This window comes from Muscardinus avellanarius, assembly GCF_963383645.1.
Source record: "Muscardinus avellanarius genome assembly, chromosome: 13".
Classification (NCBI taxonomy): domain Eukaryota; kingdom Metazoa; phylum Chordata; class Mammalia; order Rodentia; family Gliridae; genus Muscardinus; species Muscardinus avellanarius.
The window spans coordinates 5,496,935-5,518,021 of NC_137799.1; the positions used below are offsets into that span (position 1 = coordinate 5,496,935).

Below are 21,087 nucleotides of genomic sequence, written 5' to 3' on the forward strand. Positions count from 1 at the left end.
CCTGCAGCTGCAGCTTGCCCTCCTGAGGGCCCCGCGGCCGGGAGGCCAGCTCCTTCCCGAGCGCATCTCCGGGTCCCTGGCGCCCTCCTCTCCCCGAGGCTGCACCTGCCCGGCCTCGCCTCCCTCTCCCTGGAGCCCTCTCCCCAGGGCGGCTTCTTCCTCGGGCTCCGCTTGCCCCGGCACCCGCTTCCCTCCCGAGGATGCCCGGCCCCAGCGCGTCCCGCACTGACGGACTCCGGAGCACCGCTCGGGCTCGCCTCCTCGGCACCCCGAAACCTACTCGCTACTCTCAGAGCCCCACAGAGTCCCAGCGCCCGCCAAGCCTCGGAGGCGGGCCGTTGGGAACGAGGCTGCTCGGCACTCTGTACCGCCCGTCGCTCGACGTTCGATTCGTCGCGTCTGTGGGGCCCGTCGGGCAGTGGCGCGCGTGCGCGTTGAGTAGGGCAGCGGCGCGCGTGCGCGTTGAGCAGGGCCGCGGCGCGCATGCGCATGACGAGAAGGGGCGGGCGTGGACAGCAGACGGAACCGGAAGGATGTGAAAGACTCTTCCCCAGCGTGTTTTCCTGGACCGCTGTTCCTCCGCTGTTCCTGGATCTCCGTGTAGCTTTTGAGCATTTTTGTCTTTTTTTTTTTTTCCACTGGAAACCGAACTCAGGGACATTCTACTTCCGAGCTACCCCTCCAGTTCTTTTTGCTTTTTATTTTGAAACAGGGTCTCAGTAAACTATGGAGGGCCTAAGTTGCTGAATCGGGCCACAAACCTAGGATCCTCCAGTCTCACCCTCCCAAGTACTGAGATTACAGGCGTGCGCTTCTATGCCCGGCTCACGAGCCTTTTTATTGAAGAGCAACGGGATCGATCTAGGCAGGCCGGTTTGCGCCTCGTTCTCGCGGGCAGCTGCCACCAGCACGCAGGTCTTGCTGGCGGAGGGCAGGGTCAGCGAGTGCGCCCCGGGAGGACGGGGCGTTCAGGGCGCGGCCGGTGCGCCTGCCCACCCCGGGCCTTGGCTCCATGAGCTCGCCCCCCGCCCTCTCCCTGGTAGAGACAGCGAGCACCGGTAGCGGCACCCACGCAACAGGCCCGGCTGCGGGACCTCTCTTCTCCCCAGCCCTTCTGTTAGTACAGTTGGATGCGGCTCCTTTATTGTTTTTTGAGATGCGGTTTTTGTTTTTTTTTTTGTTTTTTTTTTTTTTTGGTGGGACTGGGGTTCCTGGAAGCCCTTCTATCTCCGGGCTACACTCCCAGACCTATTTTTACATTTTTATTTGGAAACAGGGTCTCCTAAGCCAGCGCGCGCGGCTGGCTTCGAACCTGCGCGATCCTCCTGTGTCTGCCTCCCAAGCGCGGGGATTACAAGCGTGTGCCACCACGTCCATGCGCTTTTGACATGTCGGTCAATCCAGCATTGGGTGACACTGGCCCAGAACGGAGTGAAGGTTCGTTCTTTCACGTTCACCTGAACGGTAGGGGAAGGAGCTGGTCCCAGCCATCATAGTGCTCCGGGGATACAGAGCTTCGGTTCTGTGGGCACTCGGCCTCCACAAATCCAGGTTCCCTCTGAGGTCTGGGGAACCACCAGTCCCAGCTGCAGTGGGCGTGGCCCTAAGAGCTGAGGGTGCCAGTGCCCAAGGAGCCATGCTTTTCTGTAACCAGAGGCTCAGAAGGAATCTGGAACCGTTTAACTTTCGGGGTGTCATTTAAAAGTTCTCTTACCTGGTTGTAGGCCCTACTAGAGGCTGCCGTTGACCTTGAGTCCATGCTTCCTGCTGTGGGTCCTGTTACAACCCATATCTGAAGGGCTAAGGAAATCTTGGGCAGAGGTGTGGTGCCGCCTTGGGAGTTGCAGACCTGAGCAATCCACGCAGGCCGGGCGCCTGCTTTCCTCCTCCAGAAGCCCAGCATCACCGTTTTCTACTTCCTGCTAGGACTGGGAGCCCACAGTCCATGTCAAGGGCCCAAGAGAAGTGGGCAGAGGGCAGGCAGGTCTCGTGCACCCCGGAATGCCATCCATAGAGCGGAGGTGGGGACTGCTAGGTGCTGCGGCCTCGCCCTTCACTGCTCTCAGGCAAGGCGTTTTGGCCAAGCCATGCCTCCTGGTCCCCGTGTAACTGTAAAACTGGGACTCTCCATCTGTAGGCGTGTGCAGGCCAGTGACTGAGAAACAAGGGACACACAGCCTGAGAAAAAGCACGGTCAGCTTTATTTTTTCCTTTTTTTTATTTAAATAAGGAGAGTTCTTTCATATGGAAAGAGCTAGTACAATCACATATTTGAAAGGAGAAACAACAGGTACTGAACTGGAGGGGAGGGAGGGTGAGCGTCCAGCACGGCCCATGAGTCCACGATGCCATTTCCCATCCGAGGTAAGTTTCCCCAAAACACGTATAAACAAGCTGCACAGTACACCTTTAGCCATCATCTGCCCTTTCAAATATCTGGTCTACATGAAAAGACAAAAAAAGGAAAGGCCAAAATAAAAGCAAAAAGAAACAAAAGCAAAACATAACCCTTTCAAAAACAAAACAGAAAAAAAAAAAAAGAAAGAAACCCTAAATCCTTTTTATTACACAAGGCGTGAGGTCAAACGCTTCGAGGCAGGGTCCCCTTTAAGCAATGGAGGGAAACCATCCGCACAGAGCCTTGATAGAAGTTTCTGCTCCAAGGCTTCCTGACATGCCAAAGATAGGCCCTGGGGATGCTGTCACTAGCCTGGAGGCCACCAGACCAAGTCTTGCGTGGCCGGGTCGGTGGAGAGTGCGGCTGGGAGTCAGTGTCGCCAGCCCCAGCCACTCCTGTCCAGGGTCCACCTCACACTGAAGGCCGCTTTCTGGAAGCCTGCGCTTGCCACTCAACACAAAACACGACAGAGCGCATACTCTTAGCATCTTGGTGGTCATCCTTGGGCCATTTTCCAAGACCCTCTAGCCCAGGCTTGCTCTGCAAGAAGTGAAAAGGGACAGGAAGAATCCAAGGCGACGTGCGGCTCCTTGGCAGGGGGAGCCCCCTGCGCTGCAGGGGAGGGCCCTCGCCCTGGCTCTGCTCGGCGACCTGAGCACGGCAGGCACTCACAGACCTCTACCACTGGCCGTCCGGAAGGAACGCCGTGCCAGAGTGTAACAAGTCACCCCGACATCCCGAGAAGCAGCTAGAATGACCACAGCTTTGGGACAGAACCAGCTTTTCTGAATATAATAAAGTCATCATTTGTCTTCCCCCTTAAGGAAGCTAGAGCCAGAAGTGTTCCATGGATTAACAGTGTGACTAAATCCTGGCATGCAACAGCTGGAAGGCCAGACCACACACAGCCGGCTGCACAGCACCCTGTGGGCAGGTGCTGCTTCAGACACACCCACGCTCATCTCACTAAGCTGTCATTAGTCAACACTAAGGCAGAGGCAGCAGTTGCCGAGCAACGGGCCCAGGCAAAGCTGCCAGCATCTGGCGGTGGCACTCCCAGGCAGGGGTGACAGTCTGCTGTCCCTTGCTCCACCCTTGCCTGCCCCAGCGGCAGCAAAGGCTGGTGCCGGGCTTCACCTGGCCCCCCAAAGGCCATGGCCTGGCAGAAGCTCCTGCCTGCATCTGTGATCTGAGGATCAGGGTTGGAAACCAAAATAAGACCCCAAGCCTTATTACCTTGAACTTGGCCCTTAAACCATGTAAAAGGAAGAGAGATATTGCACCTTATTATGTCTCTGCACTAAAAACTGCGTTTAATCAGACCACAGCCGGGGCTGGGATGTGGGGAGGCCCAAGGCCTGCTCTGTGCCCCCAGAGTCGAGTTTGAAGTCTGCATCTCAGCGGGAGGAGCCTCAGCTGTCAACACAGAGGTGGAACACCGAACTTCACATGCAATTTCCTGGCCTTCCCTTACAGAGCACTTCAGACATAGATAAATAGAGCAGTGGGACAGTTACTTTTTTTTCACCTAGACCTACAACATCAATACATATAAATAAATTCTAGTGTTTCTTGTTTTTATTTGGGGTGGGAGGGAGGAGGGTAATACAGGGGAGAGGAAAGGGCTGAGAACAGGTGACCTACTTCTCAAACAGGAAGGACTGCTGTTCTGCGGCAGGCTCACCTGCAGGGCACATCTCGAGTTTAACAGCGTCCAGGACTGTTCTGCTGAATTTCAAAATGAGAACGTCTTTTGTTTCTTTGAACACAACACGCACCGGCATGCGCTGAGCGAGCGGGTCCGGCCGGTTTCTAAGGTGGACAGGCAGCGGTGACGGGCTTGGCTGTAGAGGTCGGCTTTGCAGTGGGGGCAGGGGGCTCCTCACAGGGACAGTGACCAGACACCTTGCAGGGGGAGGAGGGAGAGCAGATGAGGGACGTGGGCAGGCCGGTGCCGGCGCTCCAGTGGGCAGCCCTTTGAGGAGGGGCTGAAGGAGGAAAGGCAAGCGGAGGGTCTGCGGGAGGTGCCGAGCGCCTGAGGAAGCGGCAGAGCACCTCCCACCGAGGCTCCGGGCACACGCCGGACCCTGCAAGCCAGGGAGGCCAGTCCCCACTTCCTCACAAGAGCAAAGGGGGCCTCAGGCTACTTCAGAGCCCAGGCAGCTGCCACACCCCCGGCAACAGGGTAGACTGGTGAGCCCTGCCAGGTCTCGGCCACCTACGGGGCAGGCAGCAGTGCCGCAGGTGCCTGGCTGGCGGGGCCCTACCTGGGGCCTTGAGTGTCCCCCTCTTTCCTTGGAATGCTGGAGTGTGGGGCGATTTCTGTTTCTTATTTTAAAAAGAAGCTGGGTGTGCAGAGGCCCCCACAGCCCGCCTGGAGCGCTGCCCGGGCCCCGCCTGGCTGGCTAGAGATGGGCGCTTGGACACCTGTGTAGCTGAGGGTCCTCCAGCCCAGCAACCTGGGTCTGCGTGGGGAGCAAGGCAACGGGGGGGGGGGGTGGTGTCCCCGCAGCCTCGCTGAGGGACTGCACACCTTTGCCAGGATTACGACCAGACAGGTGCCTGTGCGCTCTGAGCTGTCGCTACTTGGCTTTAATGATGAGGTGTGTGGTGGGGCGAGGGACTGGGATCCAGAGAACGCCGCAGGCTCTGGAAAGAAAGTGCTGGAAACAGCAGCCCCAAGGGCCAGGTGTGGGGTCAGGAAGCACAGAACGCTGCGTCAGCTCAGGGTACCGGCCAGTCCGGAAAACAGTGGCCACTGCTCTCCTCTGGCTTCTGAAGAGCGTGGGACAGAGATTGTGTGTAATTCTTAGGCTAGAATTGTGTGTAATCTCAGGCCAGGGCCTAGGGCCCAAGTGAGGCCCTGACCTACCTGCTCCCACTGCCCTCGCTGCCCACAAGGCAGGAGCGGAGCACCAGAGCCCACCACCGTGCCCTCAGCAGCCCCAGAGGTGGCCTGCAGCACGCTCTCGAGAAACATCTCAAGGTGTCGCAGTGATGCGAGACAGGACAGAGGTAAAGAGACCAGAGGGACGGCAGGGCGAAGAGGGCCGCGGGGACGCAGAAAAGTTCAGCTAATACAGACACAGCTGCTGTGCCTTCCTTCCCCTTTGTAAAAACCTCAGCTGCTTTTTAAAACAAAAAGCCTGCGGCTAGCGTGACCCTGCTGCCAAACCACGGTGCCTGGGGAGGGCGGACGGTCTGCAGGGCACGGGAGACGCCCTCCACAGCTACGGGGGCGGGGAGGAGGCGCCCGCGCTCTTCTCAAAGCAAGCAGGTCAACGCCTCCGATCCGTGCTGCGAGCCAGTTGACAGCGGAGCTTTCGGGGTGGAGGAGGGAGAGCGCTCAGTCCGGGCTGGGTGGCTGGACGGTGGGTCCACGGAGCTCCCGGGTGGCACTGTCCCCGCTGCGGCGAGGCGGGAGGCGGCAGCGGCACCCTCAGGCTTTGCTCTCCTCCACTTTGACGGCCCGGGGCTTGATGGCTCCAGTTCTCTTCATCTGGGAGGTGGCAGAGGGGGCCTCGGGCAGCTTCACGGCTCCCAGGCTGGGTTTTTCATCCACTCGTTGTTTTGCCTTTGGACAGATGAATGGGGAAAAGTGACCCCAAAGCAGAGACATCGGTACGAAACACAGTCCTCACCACTCCCTCTCTGCCCCTGAGTCACAAGGAAAACAGCTACCCTACGTGGGTCCCTAGGACACAGAAGCCGGCTCAGAAGCACTCTCCTAGTGAGGCACCTGGCATGTGACTGCCCTCGGCCCTCCCCAGGTCACCGAGTGCAGTGATTCGAGAGGCAGGAAGACGCGAAGCCTCCACCACAACCTCAGCGTGGCTACCACCAGGCCGAAGTACTTCTGCTCCCAAGGCTGGCTGGAAGGGGTTTTCGAATCAGTGCACCCTGTGCCCCACAGGCCAAGAGAGTCCCCTCAAATAGATCCAAGCACCTCCCACACCGCGGAGTCCCCCTCTGTCTGCAGGGCGGGCGCGGATGTGCTTCTCCCCGATCTCTGACCCTGACGCGGGCAAGCCTTGTCCCAGGATCCTACTTTGATCTCGAAGCTCCTAAAGAGATTTTTCTTTCTTCTTTGCGGTACTGAGGATGGAACCCAGGGGCATTCTACCTCTGAGCTACACCTCCAGCCCTATTTGTTATTCTTTAATTTGAAACACGGTCTGAGTTGCAGAGGGCCGCACTTAGGAGCTGAGGCTGTCCCGAGGACTCCAATCCTGTCTCAGCCTCCCAAGTGCTGGGATTACAAGCGCGTGCCACCATGTCTGGCTCCTAAGAGGGCTCTGCCTCCGCTCGGTGGTCTGTCTGAGAGAAGCTTTAGAAGCTCATGCCACAGGGTTCAAGCCGGACCCGGAACCTGGCTGGCGAGTGTGAAGCCTCCCCCACCGCCCTCCCACCTCCACCACTAGATCCTGAAACCCAGGCGCAGGTCCCCGGCTCGGAGCCCCAGCACACACTTCAAAGGAGGGAGGAGAGCAGGGCCTCAGGACAGACTGACAAGTCCTCACTGTAAAGCGGGAGAGCTTATCCTGTCTGATCCCACCCTGCCGAGACAAAGACAAGACACGCCACTCACGAGCGCTAGCACGCGTGCACACACGCCCCGGCTTCTGGAGCTAACCCCCAGACCGAACCCAGTCCCCGAGCGCCGGGACAGCCCAGCCCCAGGGGCAGCACGCCCAATGGAGCCGCCTCCTCTGACCCAGTATCCTCCCTTCTCTGCAGGACAAGGAAGGACCCAGACGCCATCAGGAGGGGCTCGGGCGACCCGGCTCTATCCACCAGGCAGAGCCAGTTTGCTTTAGAAAGGAGCACTCAAGTGGCTGGACAGTCCCTTCTCTGGCGCTGGACAAGGGCCTGCGCGGCCAGGGCTGCGGGGTCTGGAAAGCCATCCTCTACCTGTTGACTGTAGTGTCCCTGCACAGAGCCCATGTTAACTGCTGATCCAGAGGGCTTCCCACTGGGGCTAGCAGAGCTAGGCCTGCAAAAACCAAAGGCAGGGTTGAGAACACACACGCATCGCCACGGCAACGGAGTCAAAGCCCAGCACAGGAAGGAGGCGCGCGGAGGGCAATCGGAGGCCGCTCAGGAGGAAAACCAAGGACCCGAGACAGCCTAGAGCACCGAGGGGTACAGTGGAGGCACTCGCCAGGAGAGGAGATGCCGCGCTACACACAGGTGGGCACTGACCACCTCGCAGGGTCTGGACCAACGTGACGGGTGTCCAGGACAAAAGGTCGATACCCTGACGCTGAGCCACAATTGTGCTGGGGTACCTGCTAGTCCTCCCCTGGGAGGGGCCTAGCAATGTGCAGTGTTACAGGCCACTAGCTCTCAGGGATATTAATGAGGCGCTTTAACTGAAGGTTTTGTGATCAGAAAGCTTAGCCAGTGTGATGCTGAGTTCAGCAGGACTCTCTAGTGTGGGGCCGCTCAGCCTCGTGCCCTGGGGCTGGCACACCACTGGCTGGCGCTTAGGAAGCGCACTCGAGGACCCGGCCAGGGACCCCTCTTGCAGAGCATGTCCCAGCAGCCCCACTTGCAGAAGACTTTGACCCCCCAAACACCCTGCAAACAGGTGCTAGTGAAGACTTAGGTTTTCTAAATACAGTGGGCCCTGGCTGCCTGCCCTAGCCCTGCAGACACCAAAATCCATGGATGCTCAAGTCCCTTCCATAAAATGGGGTGGTATTCACACTTCACCTGCACACCCGCCTATATAATTTATTTTTAAGCTTTTGGTGCTAAAGATTAAACCCAGGGCCTCATGTACCGAGCCACACCTCAAGACCCCATACAACACCTTAAGCCGTCTCTAGATTTCTTTAGATACTATATAAATAGTTGGTGCACTGTATTGTTTGGGGAACATTAACAAGAAAGAAAGGGCTCCACGCCCCCCAGATTCCTCCGCTCTGTGGACACGGAGGGTGGACTGCGTTCGGCGGGCCTGTTTTCTGCACCTCGCTCTCTGGGGTGAGATCTGCAGTGGATGCTGCTGGCGGGTCTGTGACGAGGACGTGCTCATCCCGAAGCCCCCCCACCGTTATGGCTGCTGTGCAGGCCAATGTGACCGGAGACAGCAGGAACACACAACACACCAACACACGGGAAAATGAGGCCCGGGAAGTGGGAAGAAGAGAGGTGAAGATGAAATGGGGGGTGGGGGGGTCGTCACACAGACACTTCCTCCGGCAGGCAGCGAGGCTGGCAGTGCGGAACAGTGAGACGGAAGGGCCCGGCCTGGCACGCAGGCCCAGCGCTCAGGCCTGTCGCAGGTCACTTGTGTGTGAACATGAGGGAGGCTCCGGGAAGCTCCCAGGGACAAGTGTGGTCGGTGTGGCCCGGGGCCGAGCTGCCTTCCCATCCCTGCATAGAGACTGAGGGGCTCCACTATGACCTAAGAGCTTGACCTAACACCATGACCTCCGCCACCAGAGGCGGCGAAGGACGCTGAGGAAGCAGAAAGCGGTGCAGAGGGACGGCCCCTCCCCAGCAATAAAACAGCCCCTGGCAGGGCTCAGAGGCGAGTTCAGGAGAAAGGCATGCTGGGAAGGCCATTCATTTCCCTAGCCTTCCAGAAAGCTCTCACAATCCTGGCATGTTAGCCTGATGGTTAAAAACAAATCCACACTCCCAATTCCCTACTTTGCCAAGTTTTCTAAGGCACAAGCTTGCCCCTAGGAATTCTCTCGGACATCCGGGCCTCGGCACCCCGCGGCTCTCCTGAGCCATCGGCTCTAGCCTGGCACCCTCGGCCCCTACCCCACAGGGCATGGCTTTACCTGTAGGTCGGTGGCGGTGGGACGGAGCCTCCTGTAGGAACATTCTGTTTACTGTCGGCAAAGTGGAAGCCTTTCAGCTCCATTTGAGAGGACTGGGGAGACCAAGAAGCGACAGCCTTGTAGTCGGCCCTCGGGAAGCCCCGCAGAACCCGTGGGGCCCTGAGGACTCCCAGGGACTCCTTCTAGAGGAATCTGCAGCCCTCCCTTTAGGTCCAGGCCCAGAGCCAGACGCTTCTTCTCAGAAGCGGGGACCACCCCAACACTGTGTCTAAGGAAGGGCAGGAGACCTAACCACGCATGACCATCCTCACCCGGTGAGGAATGTGGCCCTGGCCTGACGGTCTCGGGGACCCACACCTTCCCTGCCGTCTCCCACGTGCAGGAGGCCCTGCTGCTGGATTCTGAGGACGCTGCAGTACCTGGGGCAGCTGGGGCGACTGAGCCACAGTGGTCCTAACTGGCCAGGAAGGGCAGGCTAGCCAACGTCTCCGCCCCAAGTGGCAGGTGGACGGCTCACCCTTACCTCTCTGCTGGTGTTCAGGACTGGCGGCTGGGACCCGGGTGGCGGAATCCTTCGGGGAGCCCCGACAGAGAGGCTCTGCCCTGGCGGCAGCTGAATAGACTGTGGCAGGATCAGAGGCTGCTGCCCGGAGCCGTACCGAGGCAGGGGCATGGTCAGCTGCAGGGTGACAGGTCAGGCAGTCAGGAGGAGCCAGGAACGGGGGAGCGAGGAACGTGTGCACGGCTGAGGAGCACGGTGTCCTCCAGGCCTCTGCAGAGCGCTGTGTGCGGCAGAGTCCTGTGTGCCTGAGGTGCTGGGCAGCCACAGGGCACCACTGGACACAAGCAGGGCAGCATGGCACGCTGGACATGGCTGCCGGCTACCAAGAGCACAAAGAAGCAACAGAGCCCACGTGACGAGTGCCGGGTGGGGGCCAAGTCAGGAAGGCTTCTGAGGAGTCCTGGTCAACCCAGAAGATGCAGGCGCACAGGAGGCACAGCTTTGCATTGCCTGCCTGGCGTGGAAATGTGGCCGCGGACGGCTATGCATCAGCGGGCAGGAAACAAGGCCAGCCGGGTGCGAGGCCGGGCCACGCTGTCCCTCAGTCACTGCCGAGTCTACAGTGCAGGGTCGGAAGGGTCTATTGGAACCACGTCACTGAGACCGTGGCGCCCCAGCCTCGGGAAGCCATGCTCCTGCTCAGGGCGAGGCTGGGGGAGGGAGCAACCACCGGAAGCTGGGACCTAAAGGACCTGCTGATGGATAAGGGGCGAGGGGTGGGAAGCGGGTCCCAGCACGGGGACTGGGCCACAGCAGGACAGGGTGAGGATGGGATGCGAGGAGGCAGGAGGCCCGGGCGCCCCCACATCTGGGGTTCAGGGCCAGGATGTGCACTGGGCTGAGGAAGGAATCCAGCACCTGGGCGGGACTTAAGAGTCACAGGATGAGAAAATGGCCCACAGACGGGGCGCAGGGGTACGCCTGTTACACACTCAGGGAGGACACAAAGGAGACGAAAGCAGAGGGTCTAGGAGGCGGGAGAAAACCAGGAGGAGCAGCCGAAGCCCAAGGGAGGAACATGACCCGGGGAGGAATAGCCCCAGGTCAAATGCTGGGCCTGGTGGCCAGGGACGCCGCCAAGACCCCAGGATAGAGGCTCAGTGGCTAGCATCTGCGCAAGGCTCTGGGTTCCATCCCCAGCACCGCAAAAAAAAGGGGGACCTTCTACTAAGAGGGCAGCATGGAGCCCACCCATACGCTGGGTGGCCCTGAGCAGGACCTCCCCAGGGGCAGGAGTCTAGCTGCACATAGGCAGGAAGGCGTGGCTGCCAGGCCTGGGGACGGTCACTGCCCCTTCCCTGGTGACCCAGGGATCGAGGCCACACACAGCCGGGTGGGCGGTGGAAGTGGCAAGTCTAAGTGGCCGCTGGGCCGCAGTGCTGAGGCTAAGGGCCCTGCTGCTGGGGAGGAGGCCACAGGTGCGAGGCCGGGAAGTGTGCGGTCCTGGGGTGGACTGGAGCAGGGCCACCCAAAGGTCAGAGTGGGGAGTGAGTGGCAGCGAGGGACGCGCACACCTGAGCCCAACGCGGGACTTACACTGGGAGGCCAGCGGTGAGTCGGCACGGCTCATGGGGGCAGGGGATGCGGGGAGAGTGGGACAGAGACACCACCTCCACACCCGGAACCCGGGCCGAGGCAGAGCGTGGCCTCCGCAGGCCTGGGGCAGCTCCAGAGAAGCAGCTCAGGGAAGCCGGATCTCGGCACAGAGGCCGAGTTCTGCCCCGGGGTGCCGGGGTCTATGGGAGGCCCAAGGCCAGCGGCAGGTACGAGGCCCGGGCATGAGGAGGCTGTGCGGCCGGGGGCCTTACCTGTGGGAGCTGTGAGTCCAACATCTGGGAGGCGCCCAAGCCGGCGGCCTGGCCGAGCTGGCCCTCGTAGACCAGGGCCTGGCTTCCACTCATGGGCTGGTAGGGCGAGCCGGACGGGGGCTTCACCATCTCCAAGGGCTGCATGCCCGGGAATGCCGAGTATGGGGGCTTCAAGGCCGTGCCCCCCGACAGGATCATGGTGCTAGGCGGGGACAGGCTGGGGTGCATGTACACCTGAGACCTGCGGGAGCCAAGGTCACAGGGTCAGGAGAGAGCACAGCCGACCACGAGCCCCCACAGCCTGGGACCGAGAGCCAGCAGCAACACAGAGCCCTGCTCCCCGGAGCGTGGCTCAGCCTCCAGCCGGCCGAGGCGGGAAGGGGCATCACTGGGTTAAACCCAGCACACAGGAGGCACTGAGGAGCAGGAGGGAGGAGGGGGAGCATGGGAAGGACGTAAGGAGCACTGAGGAGGAGGGGGAGCATGGGAAGGATGTAAGGAGCACTAAGGAGCGGGTGGGGGAAGGAGGGAGGAGCCTGGGAAGGACGTCAGGAGCACTGAGGAGCAGGTGGGGAGGACCACAGGGAAGGACGTCAGGAGCACTGAGAAGCAGGAGGGAGGAGGGAGGAACCTGAGTAGGACGTCAGGAGCACTGAGGAGCAGGAAGGAGGAGGGAGGAACCTAGGAAGGACGTCAGGAGCACTGAGGAGCAGGTGAGGAGGACCGCAGGGAAGGGCGTCAGGAGCACTGAGGAGCAGGTGGGGAGGACCACAGGAACAGACTGGGAAGGGCCAAGCGTGCTCCCACACCACCCTTGGGCCCGAAGCAGAGGAGCAGGCGCAGCCGCAGCGCGTGGAGGTCTGGCACCCTGGCTGGAGCGCCAGGTCCGTGGTGGACTCACCTGAAGGGCTGCAAAGAGCTGAAGATCTCCTGGGACTGGGACACAGGCAGCCCGCCCCTCAGTCCAAGCTGAGCTTGAGCTTGCAGAGACGTGTGGAGGGAGATGGGGATCTGCTGAGCAGCGGCGGCCTGTGAAGGGAGCAGGGTGACCGCCACGCCTCCAGGGCGCCGCCTGGCCTCCCAGGGGCAGCTGGTGCCTCCTCAAGATCCCAGCCGGCCCCACCTGACCCCATGTTATTGGGGTAAAGGCCACAACAAAAACAGGAGGTGACATGAAGTGGTCTATCCCTACACTGCAATTCTGTACAGAAGCATAATGAGTCCTAGAGCAGGGTGTGGTGGCGTGCGCTTGTAATCCCGGGACTTGGGAGGCTGAGACAGGAGGATCACAGGTTTGTGGCCAGCCTCAGCTACTTAGTGAGGCCCTCTGCAACTCAGTGAGACTCTGTTTCAAATTAAAGAATAGAAAATAGGGCTGGGGGTGTCGCTCAGAGGTAGAATGCTCCTGGGTTTAATCCTCAGTACCACCTCCCCACACACACAGTGGGTGCTAGCCACACATCTTAATGGAGAAAGAAACAGAACGGCTGTTTCAGAAGAAAAGGATATGGGATGCGCACAGTGTGATCCCTGCAGGAAGACCAAGCTTTTACACAGCCAAAGCGCTCATGTTTTCAGGAGGAGGGGAGGACAGCACGGCCTCTGCCCTGGCCCTGATGTGCAGAGGAGCGCGCCTGCCCCAGTCCTGCTGTAGGGTGGCTGCAGAGGGTCACAGCGTGCGGGAGGCCCGGCATGGCGCACAGAGGAGACTCAGAACACCGCCACTCTGGGTAGACAGCATGCCAGCGCGGCACCCAGCCAGCGCCTGCTTGCTTCTAAAGCTGCCTCTCTCTACCTCCACCAGGGCTCTTCCTCTAGGGACACCTGGTCACCACAAGGACGCGCTTCCGCTAACCCCAGAGCACAGCAAGGGGACCGAAGGAGAGCGGAGCCAGGGTCCGAGCTCTGTCCGCAGCCTGCTCGTCTCCCCGGCCCCTCATCCCCCCGACCTCTCTGGCTGCCAGATCGCGCCGGGTGCTGGGCACACTCACCTGCTGGTAACTCTGCTGCTGAGGTATCGTCTGCGGAACCAGCCGGGGCTGACTCGCGAACACGTGGCCGTCCAGGTACAGAGGTGGGAGGTGGTTGCCTGGAAACAGAATCCGGAGGAGGCAGAAAGGGATCAGGCCCCATGGTTGCTGTTTAGGGAGCTACAGCACAGGGCCCCTGGCCCCAGGCGTGAGGGCGCATGCCTGGAGAGGCCGCTCAGGTTGGGGCTGTGGCGCAGGCCTCAGGCGGCCTGGAAAGCTTTGGCAGTGGTGAGTACCCCCAAAAGTGCCCTGTGCTTACGGCCGCGCTGCCTGGTCTCTCAGTCAGTGTCCACTTCATCCCCCCGTTATTGAGTCCACAGTGAGGGTCAGAAGGATCTATTGGAATTTACATCACTGAGACCGGCAGCCTGGCCCTCAGGATGGGGACAGGAAGGAGAATAAGAGCCGCCGCCGGTGGCAGGCGGGGCCGACACCCAGCACCTCCCGGGCGGCCCCGGGGCTGCCCGTCGGCCTGGCCCAGGAGAGGCGGCTCGCCGCGGAGCTGGTACAGCACCGGCATCGCCTTGCTACCCCTCTCAGCAGGCGGAGCGCCTCGCCAGGGACAATGGTCCTGCGTCCCCCGGAGGACAGCAGGAGCCCACAGTGGCACGGGAGGAGCAGAGACCAACCGGCCTGAAAACCAGCACGTCCCCTGCCACACCCCTTAGGCCGGGACAGGACACAGTGCTCAGGGCCTTACTCCAGGGTGCGATACCTGGCAACGAAGCAGAGGGCGCTACAGAGGCCACGGGCACGGGCGGCATGGACACCCCGCCGAAGGAGCTGTAGTTGACCCCGCTGGAGGCGCCCACAGAGGACGGAGGCTGGATGCCCGAGCCGGCACCCCCTGGAGAGCTCTGTTCTGGCAAGCTGGGGGAGTTCTCCCAAGCCTTGCGTGCAGATTCCATCTTGGAAAATCAGAGGGGGGCGGAGCATGAGTCCCCACGGGGGGCCAGTGGCAGCTAAGCCACGGCGCGGCCTCCTCCCCAGCTCGGCGGCGCTGTTACCTTCAGCGTGAGATCCGCGGTGGGGAAGGACATCGGGGAGAGGCCAACGGCCCTCTGGATGTGGTGGTCCCGCCGGAGGATGGGGATACTCTGCGCCAACCCTGCCTGGAGACGGGGGAGGAAACGTGTGCAGGAGGCCCGAGGAAACGAGGCAGCTGCCTTCACCATCCTCGACAGATGGCCGTGGAGAGGCACCTCCACACCCCAGCACGGCGCCCCCCACCAGGGACAGCCACGTCCCAGCAACATAGACGCGGGCCGGCCGCCGGCACCTGCCACCTGGCTCTGACATGCATGGGTCCAGACAGGGAAGGCCATGGCCATCACGCAGCCCCTCAGGAAACAGGAGTCCATGCAATCCAGACAGGAAACGCGATGGCTAGACCCTCCCACAGAGCCCAGGAGACCCGCGGCACGTTACGGTGTCGCTGAGGAATCTCCAGGACACTCGGTTGGCCCGGTATGTTCACACATATGACCACGAGACTTTGTGGCTTTCAATGCCTATCAATGTCTGCAGCCCAAATATTCTCTGAAACCCAGGGAATCCTGCCTAAACTATCCTCATTCATTCAGAGCTTCTGAGCTGCCCAAGGCATGAGCAGGCTGCTTCAGTCCTGCATCCCTCGGCAGCCACACCTGCACCTCCGAGCGCCTGGGAGCAGGCTGGAGGGGCAGGAGGCCTCCTGGGTCACGGCACTCGGCCATGGACCGCGGGGACTCCGGGAGGCCTTGCCTGCTTTGCCTCTGCCCCCACTGGCCATGGAAAGGCGAGGTCTATGCAGAGAGACTGGAATCGATGGAGCTGTTAGCCCCACTGAAAGTCACAGAAGCTGGGCCTGAGCAGAGACCGGACCCCAGCGAGGCGGGGCGCCAAGGCTGCAGGAGGAGCTGGACTTACATTGCTGGCCAAGGCGTCCTGGAGTTTGACAACCGGATTCCCTGCAGGGCCAGAGCCAGAGCCAGGTGGTAAACTGAAATCCGAGTCCTGGAAAAAGAAGGGTCCATGGCCACCCGCTTCTCCTGGCTCACCTTCCCCGGGGCGTGCACGAATGCAACCCAGCCTCCGTGATGGAAAACCTCCGCTGAGCGACCTTGGCCGGAGCCGCAGGTGAGTGAGATGACCGTGCCCGGAGGGGAAGCTGCCCGGCCCCTCGCCCCCCGCCCGCTGCCCCCGCCCGACCTGGGCACCCAGCAGGTGACAGCAAGGCCACCTGCAGCAACCCAGTAAGTAGCACCCCCTGGCCACCGACCCCATGCCAACATGCCCAGAACGGTGCCCAGCCCCCGCCTCCCTGCTCCTAGGGGTCAGCCCCAAGCCTTTCCAAGTACCAAAACGAATTAAAAAATCAAATCAAGCCTCACTTTTGGATTGACCCCAAATTCAATGGGCGGCACGGGCAGTACGGAGTCCACGTGGATCTCCACCCCGTTGACGGGCGGGGCGGCCCCCTCCGAGCCCTTCCTGTTCCTCAGGGAGCGCTCGTTGCCGATGGGTCCTGGCCTGTGTTCCTTGCTCTGCCCGGAGCCTTGTTCCGAGTCCTTGGTGAGAGAGCAGAGCGGCTGAGACACGACCTCTGGCTCCCGCCTGCCCCAGCATCGGGGACCAGGACCTGGACACCACGAAGGGGACCTCGGGGTTACCTTTTGCTCCGATGGCTTCTGAGCCTGCTCCTTGTGGCTGTCAGCCTTGGGCTCTGCCAGGCCCGGCCCGCTCATGTCCTCTGGCTTCAGGGTACCGTATGGGGAGCTGCGCTGCGAGGAGGTCGCGGACGACTCCCGAGACTCGGCGCTCAAGTCGACGCCACTGTCTCCCTGGCTGCTCTTGAAGCCCTGCTGCACAGAGCCCAAAGCTGGGCATTAGAGCCCTGCCCCAGCTCCAGACCCGAGGTCCAGGGGCGAGACTCTGCAGCCCCGGTCTCCAAGTCCAGGCCCGATGGTGGTTCTGACCACCTACAGTGCCCGACCACACACCAGCAGCCCTGCCCGAGCTTGTGACGACAGGACACCCAACCAGACTGCCAAGCTATTTCAGCCACACCAGACCAATGAGCACCCAGAGCGGCTCCCTCTGTCCCCGGGCGGGCTCCATTCTCCCTTGTTATCCCTGCTCGTTTTCTGCTCTGGCAGGCACGGGACACACACACACCGGAGACCGGACTCAGTAACAGTGCGGCCCAGGCAGGGCAGGCTCGGGGCTGGGCTGAGCAGGGCACACCGCGGGGCACGCTCACCTCGGCGGCACTGGGCTCTGTGCTGCTGAAGGCGGTGACAGCCTTCCTCCAGGAGTCGCTGGCCGTGGCCTGCACGGGAAGGGCTGCCGGGACAAGAAGACAGAGTCAGGACATCAAAGAAGGCAGGCAATCTGCAGCTGCGCTTGTGGCTCTGAAAAGGTAAGCCACAGAAGTCCCACCCCTGCCTGCCTTCCCGTGCCGTGCCGGCAGGGCCTCCGCAGAGCGGGCCGACAGCATCCGCACTCCCCCCCCCCCCCCCCCGGCTCCGGGCAGCAGTCCTGCGCCGCTCTTTATTTCCACCTGTTTGAATTCTCCATCCTCACTTCAGCTGCTCCTGCTGCCTTTCGCTTAAGCCACCTGCTGGTTTCTAAAAGTGAGCAGTTCCTATCAAGTCTTTGGAAGGTCCAAGCAGGTGGGACTGAGGTTTCGTTAGGTCACAGACCCCTCAGAGAATCGGACCAAAGTTATGGATCCTGATCCCAGGACAACATATACATATGTAAAATATGATAAGCTGCTTTAGGGGCCAGGGGCCCTGTGGGCCGTCCATGGTCCTCTGGTCTGAGTGCTGATGGGACGCTGTGGGACCCTGGAGGACCCGACTCCCCGGAGGGGTCAGCTCTTCAGTCCAGGCCATGCTGCCCAGGCAAGCTGGTCAGGGGGTATTTTTGGACACTGGCACCATGAGGGACATCACTCAGCCATGCTGCCAAGCTCAGCGCTGCCAGTGTGTATCAGGAGATCACCGCGCTTTCTGATCGTCACGCTCTCTCTCAATCGGAGCTCAGCGTCACTGATACTACCCTGCGGTGCTGGCACCACCGTTTTCACCAGGAGCACAGGGGCAGGCGGTGTGGAGACGAGAATTGCGGCAGAACCTGGCGTCTCGGCGTCATGTGACCTGAGGCCGTCACTTTGTCTGCAAACCTCAGTGGCTTTGTTAAAAGTAAAAAAAACCTGGAGTCGGGCGCACGCCTATAACTCCTACTAGCTGGGAGGCTGAGGCCAGAGGATCACAAGTTTGAGGCCATCCTGGCCAACTTCGTGAGAAACCCTGTCTCAAAAATTAAAAGGAGTGGGCATCGTGTCACGTGCTTGTAATCCCAGCATTTGTGAGGCTGAGACAAGAGGATCCGGGTTCGTGGCCAGCCTCAGCTACTTAGTGAGGCCCTCTGCAACTTAGTGAGACCGTTTCAAAATAAAGAATAAAAAATAGGGCTGGGGGTGGAGCTTGGAGGTAGAATGCCCCTGGGTTCCAGCCCCAGTACCGCAAAATAAATAAATAAATAAATAAAATTTTAAAAAGAGAGCTGGGGTGCAGCTCAGTGGTAGAGTGTCCCTGGATTCAATCTATAGTACTGAAACAAAAAGAAAGTGAGAAAGGGAGAGGAAGAAACAAAGAAGCTTTTGTATTTAAAAATGAAAGCCAGCAGGGCACAGTGGGGCATGGTTGTAATCCCAGCACTTGGAGGCTGAGTACTGAGGACTGAGGAGGGTCGCAGGTTCAAGGACAGCCTCAGCAGGCCATTCTGCAAACCTCGTGACAAACTCTGTCTCAAAAATAAAAACAAAATATAGCTGGGGTGTAGCTTGGAGGTAGAATGGCTCCAGGTCCGATCTCTAGTACCACCAAAAAAGAAAAGAGAGAGAGAAAAAGGAAAAACTACTGGAAACAGCTTTGGATAGGAAACTTACAATTTCAAGGAGACAGATTTTCCAAAGGGAAAGATACACTGTCCTGTGGTCTCAAGTTGCCTTACCCCCGAGAGCGTCTGGGGCTCAGAGGGTTTTCTTCCCGTTGGGGAGAAAACGCCGGCGGCCTCTCTCTTGGCCGTCAGCAGCTCTTCTACAGGCAAGAAAGAAGCCCGAGGGGCGGGCCGAGAGCCAGCCCCAGGCTGAGTGGGCTCGGCTGGGGGCTGGCGTTCCCCTGGACTGCTGGGCGCGCAGAGCACTCTGCTCTGCTCACACCGTAGGCAGGAAGTTTGCCTGTGTGGGGGCTAGGATGGGCTCGAGGGAGGCGGGCCGCACTCCACCTACATCAACAGCCCCAAAGCAGGGCCCGCGCTCACCCTGGCTGCTGCTCTCCCAGATCTCAGTACCCAGGCTGCTGCCCGGCACGGCCACGTCGCCCTGCTCCAGGCACAGGTTGTTCTGCTTCTTGGCGAATCGGGGAGGAATCCGAGAGGAAAGGCCTCGGCCCTTGACGGGCACCTAAGGGACAAGAGAGGTGCCGCCGTCTAGCCCCGGCACGAGCAAGGACCAAGCCCCAGGAGGAGCTGGCCCGAAGCCCTGGCACCCCAGCCCTCGGGAGGCCCGGCCACGCCACGCTGACCAGAGCGCCAACAGACCGGCCCCTGGGAGCCGTGACGCCCCGACCATGGCGGTGTGCAGGGGTCCAGCCCTGGTTTCACACAGAGCTCCTGACCTTGGGGGAGAAGCATCTCACGCCCCCCACCCCTAGGCGGGAACGCCGGGGAAGGAGGAGGACCGGGGCTAATGAAGTCAGAGTCCTGATCAGCCACGCTTTGGCTGCTAGACCCTGGGCAGGCCAGCCTCTCTGTGACTCAGTTTCCCCCCTATAACACAGTGGACACCCGCACCTGCTGGGTGTCCCCAGCAGGAGATGGACCCCTCCCCTCGGCCGCGCAGCCAGGCCGCCCGCCCCTCACCTGCGCAGCTTGCTCCTTCTTCCTTCTCTCCTCCTCCAGCAGGCGGCGCTGTTTCTTGGTCAGGACCTCAACGAAGCCTTCGCCCGCCATGGAGCCCACCTCGCTCTCCTCCCCAGGGCTGGCCCCGCAATTCTCAATGATGGCACCTGAACCAAGAGTTCACAAGAAAGGTGTCCCCACTCATAAGAAGGCCAGGGCCACTCAGCTCAACAGGCCCCGGGGGACAGGACACCTGGAGGCGACCATCTCAACCCAGGGCCACCTGAAGCTGCCGCGGGCCTCACTAAGTTACTGAGGCTGGCTGCAAACCTGCGGGCCTCTGGCCTCAGCCTCCCAAGGACTGGGATTACAGGTGTGGAACACAGCGTCCAGCTTGCAGACAGGAACTCTTATTTTATTTTTGTTTGTTTATTTATTCATTTTGGTGGTACTGGGGATGGAACCCTTCTACCTCTGGGCTACACTCCCAGAACTATTTTATATTTTACTTGGAGACAGGGTCTCTTAAGCCAGCAAGGCTAGCTTCAAACTTGTGCAATCCTCCTGTCTCCACCTCCCAAGCGCGGGGATTATAAGTGTGCGCCACCATGCCTGGCTTGTTTATTTATTAAAAAAAAATTTTTTTTTGGTGCAGGTCTGGGGATGGAACCCAGGGACATTCGACCTCTGAGCTACATCCCCTGCCTTTTTTTTTTTTAAATGGTACTGGGATTCCTGGAAGCCGAAGCCCTTTTACCTCCGGGCTACACTCCCAGACCTACTTTATATTTTTATTTGGAAACAGGGTCTCTTAAGCCAGCAAGGCTGGCTTTGAACTGGCGTGATCCTCCTGTCTCCGCCTCCCAAGCTTGGGGATTACAAGCGTGCGCCACCATGCCTGGCCCCTGCCCTTATTTTTATTCTTTATTTTGAAATAAGGTCTCACTGAGTTGCAAAGGGCCTTCTAAGTAGTAGCTGAGGCTGGCCATAAACTGCAACCCTCCAGTCTCAGCCTCCTGAATGCTGGGATTACAAGCGTGCACCACCATGCCCAGCTAGACAGTGACTCTTAAGCCCAGTTCTTTGCCCACCTGCTGCGAGGCCTTGGACACCACCAAACCCCTGTGGGCCTCGGGCCCCCTCTTTTTAAAATTGGAAAGCTGAGGGCCGTCATGGAGACTCAGTGAGGCTGGAGACCCAGAAAGGCAGGTATCGGAGCTGGTCTCACCACCATAGCCCAAACACAGCCTGGGGCTCACTCAGCGCGGGTCGCCTGAGCTAGCAGTTCCGAGGGCGACCACGCCCACCCATAGAAACAGCTGTGGCCCTGGTCCACCTGCCCTTCCCTAAGGATAGAAGGGTGCCCAGACTCACTTCCATAGCTGAGATCAAACTGCTTCCGGGCCTCGTCCTGCTCACCGGGCCTCTGAGCAGCCAGTGTGCCCTCCTCCTCTGCATTCTTGCTGGTGGCTTCCGGACTGTCAGGACTGGCATGGGTGGCCCGTTCCAGGGCGTAGGGAGAGTGGCTACTCCCAGTCCCACAGCCACCAAGACCTCCAGGCAGTGCCTCATCTGGGGACCTAGGAAGGAAAGACGTCCTGTG

At 60.3% G+C, this 21,087-nt stretch overlaps 1 protein-coding gene across 4 annotated transcripts in view; it reads right to left on the reverse strand.

Moving 5' to 3' along the window:
- Nucleotides 1–5,837: 5,837 nt before the first annotated feature.
- The window catches only part of PRRC2B (proline rich coiled-coil 2B), a gene marked incomplete at both ends in the record, with an annotated part of 54,950 nt that continues 39,700 nt past the window's right edge, over nucleotides 5,838–21,087 (reverse strand). Inside the window, 16 exons of one of the 4 annotated variants that reach the window (XM_080709229.1) lie at nucleotides 5,838–5,972; nucleotides 7,310–7,391; nucleotides 9,196–9,287; nucleotides 9,719–9,874; nucleotides 11,566–11,806; nucleotides 12,467–12,594; nucleotides 13,557–13,654; nucleotides 14,311–14,503; nucleotides 14,603–14,707; nucleotides 15,504–15,590; nucleotides 15,968–16,144; nucleotides 16,247–16,435; nucleotides 16,837–16,919; nucleotides 18,906–19,047; nucleotides 19,506–19,651; nucleotides 20,859–21,064. In XM_080709229.1, the coding sequence (XP_080565355.1) occupies nucleotides 5,838–5,972; nucleotides 7,310–7,391; nucleotides 9,196–9,287; nucleotides 9,719–9,874; nucleotides 11,566–11,806; nucleotides 12,467–12,594; nucleotides 13,557–13,654; nucleotides 14,311–14,503; nucleotides 14,603–14,707; nucleotides 15,504–15,590; nucleotides 15,968–16,144; nucleotides 16,247–16,435; nucleotides 16,837–16,919; nucleotides 18,906–19,047; nucleotides 19,506–19,651; nucleotides 20,859–21,064 (2,260 nt within the window). Of the gene's footprint in view, nucleotides 5,973–7,309; nucleotides 7,392–9,195; nucleotides 9,288–9,718; nucleotides 9,875–11,565; nucleotides 11,807–12,466; nucleotides 12,595–13,556; nucleotides 13,655–14,310; nucleotides 14,504–14,602; nucleotides 14,708–15,503; nucleotides 15,591–15,967; nucleotides 16,145–16,246; nucleotides 16,439–16,836; nucleotides 16,920–18,905; nucleotides 19,048–19,505; nucleotides 19,652–20,858; nucleotides 21,065–21,087 lie in introns of all 4 variants that reach the window. The other 3 variants (XM_080709228.1, XM_080709231.1, XM_080709230.1) reach the window with 3 other exon arrangements.